The 2,620-nt window shown below is 45.7% G+C and overlaps 1 protein-coding gene across 1 annotated transcript; it reads right to left on the bottom strand.

The window, feature by feature from the left end:
• Positions 1-1,615: 1,615 nt before the first annotated feature.
• LOC149962002 (uncharacterized) lies at positions 1,616-2,620 on the bottom strand. The gene has a single exon (XM_090164343.1). The coding sequence runs from the start codon at positions 2,618-2,620 to the stop codon at positions 1,616-1,618; it is 1,005 nt and encodes a 334-aa protein (XP_090020469.1).

The raw sequence follows: 2,620 nt of genomic DNA, 5'->3' as shown, positions 1-2,620 counted from the left end.
TATGCTTGAAGTACTTCACCGCTGAATACGCCACGAGAAGCTCCCGATCATATGCACTATATTTTCGTTGCGCAGTCGACAACTTCTTTGAAAAAAAAACGCAAGTGGATCGATGTCCACCCCGTTCCCCTGCTCTAGAGCGGCACCAATTGCGACATCAGACGCATCGACCTTCAATGCCAGAGGGGCGTTTCCTCTTGGATGGGCTAACATTGTAGCTTCATGAAAGATTTTCTTGCACGCGTCGAATGCTATCTCAGCCTCAGGAGTCCATAGGATTTTGGTACGATCGCTCTTTTGGGCACCCTTCAGATATTCATTCAACGGCGCCCGAAACCTGGCCACGTTCCTTATGAAACGATGATAAAAATTCAGCATACACAGGAACCGGCGAAGGTCGGAGACTGTCACTGGCTTAGAATATTCCACAATGGCCTTTATCTTGCCCGGAAGCGGAGCGATCCCACCTGAGTTGACCAGATACCCAAGGAATTCAACTTGCTCCACTCCGATTTTCGACTTCGACGAATTTATGACAATGCCGTACTTCTTGGAACGCTCCAACAGGAGCCGAAGATGTTTTTTATGGGTTTCACCATCCGGTGATCCAATTATGACATCGTCAACGTAGACAAATACGAAGTCTAATCCTCTGTATACTTCGACCATGAATCGCTGGAAGGTCTGCGACGAGTTGCAGAGGCCGAACGGCATTCTTAAAAATTCCCACAGTCCAAATGGCGTTATGACTGCAGTTTTATGGACGTCGTCAGGATTCACCGGGATTTGATAGAAAGCTTTGACCAAATCGAATTTGGAAAAAATCTTGCAACCTGCAAAGTTAAAAGTAAAATTGTTCATTATTGATAAAGGATATCTATCTGGTCGGGTACGGCGATTCAGTCCCCGATAGTCTCCGCATGACCTCCATTCGCCATTATCCTTTTGCTTTATGTGGAGCGGATTGGCGTAATTGCTTCGTGACCTTTGACAAATCCCATGCTTTTCCATCTCCAGGAATTATTTTTTTGCCGTCGCAAGTTTCTGTGGGTTGAGATAACGGACTCGTTCAACGACCGGTGGACCAGTAATCTCAATGTGCTGGAAAACGTTGTGCTTCGGCGGCTCCAACGTCGACGAAGGACGAGTTATTTCAAGGTATTCTTCTAATATCTTGTGAAACTCCGACGTACCAAAGATCGTCGTTATGTTTGCTGCAGGATAGTTAATGTTTTACAATGGGCCTTGAGCGACGTCTTGCTGTCTACCAACTTCTTCAATCTCAGATCAGGAAGTAGGTGAAAGTTTGTTATGAAATCGGCCCCAATGATCGGTTTCCCAACATCTGCAATAACGAAGCTCCAAGAAAAATGTCTGCGTAGACCAAGATCAAGCTGAAGCGACTTCATCCCATACGTCTTGATGCGTGTACCATTCGCGGCAAAAAGTTTTAAATGGCATTGAGCGTTCTGTCTCTCTTGCTTCGTTGGTGGAATGACCGATACATCTGCCCCCGTATCGATCAGGTAACTGCGCTGCGACGTCCTATCATGTATAAATAATCGACGGGATTTGTGGCCATGTACGCCAGTTTCCGCCAATTCCGACTGGCCCTCTAGTTTTCCGAATCCGGTTGCTTGCTACTGGAATGAGAACGGACCCATGAACAAGGATCCGGACATTTCGTTGCCTTCTTCCCAAACCAGAAATGATAAAAACAAAGCTTGCTACGAGGATTGAAAGAACGACCTCTCGACTGTGAACGGGTCTTGCCCCGCTCACTATGACCAGCCTCTCTCTTCCTGATACGACCACGACTGATTTTATCAAATTTCCGGCTTAGCTCGTTCAATTGCTGTACCAAGTACTCCATCGGTGTTGAGTCTTTAGCTACTGGGGTGTGATTAGTAACAGCTGATATCGTAGTTGGACGAATAGTTTCGACAATCTTGTCCGCCTGAGCTGCAATTTTGTCTAGATAGTTCTCATTACTCATAACCAGAATACCCCGTACCTGTTCAGGAAGTTGGTCCATGAAAAGGGTCTTCAGAATAGCGTCATTTGCATGAGAACCAGCTTGATTTATCATTGTCTGCAAAAAAAGAGATGGTTTTTGATCACCTATATGCATACCTCCCAGCAACGTACGTAACTTCTTTTCATCTGTTTCGCAGAAAGCCGTTATAATACGGGTCTTGAGCGTGGTATATGCATCCTCAGGATGGGTTTTCAGGATGTCCGACAAGTAAAGAATGATGGATTGATCCAAAGACTGAATCACGTAGTCGAACTTCGTTTGCTCCGAAGTGATACGATGGATTCTGAACTGCGATTCCACCATCGAGAACCAGAGATCCGGGTTGTCCTTCCAGAATTGTGGGAGTTTGATCGTAACACGGGATCTCCTGATCGGCCAATGTGGTAGTTTCGTCATCAGAATGATCGTCCATAGCCTCGCTCTTGACTGTAATGACTGCACGTCCGAGTCACCAATTGTGGAACCCTCACTCCACACTAGTGTAAAGTAGCTAGGGTGCAAGTATGTAGGTAGGTATGGGCCAGGATTGACTTCAGTATGAACACTAACTTTATTTCTAAAATTATCTGAACTTCTGTACAT

Source organism: Leiobunum rupestre, chromosome 1 (genome assembly GCF_980474605.1).
Source record: "Leiobunum rupestre chromosome 1, qqLeiRupe1.1.hap1, whole genome shotgun sequence".
NCBI classification, from domain to species: Eukaryota; Metazoa; Arthropoda; class Arachnida; order Opiliones; family Sclerosomatidae; genus Leiobunum; species Leiobunum rupestre.
This window is presented reverse-complemented; position numbering and strand designations above follow the sequence as displayed.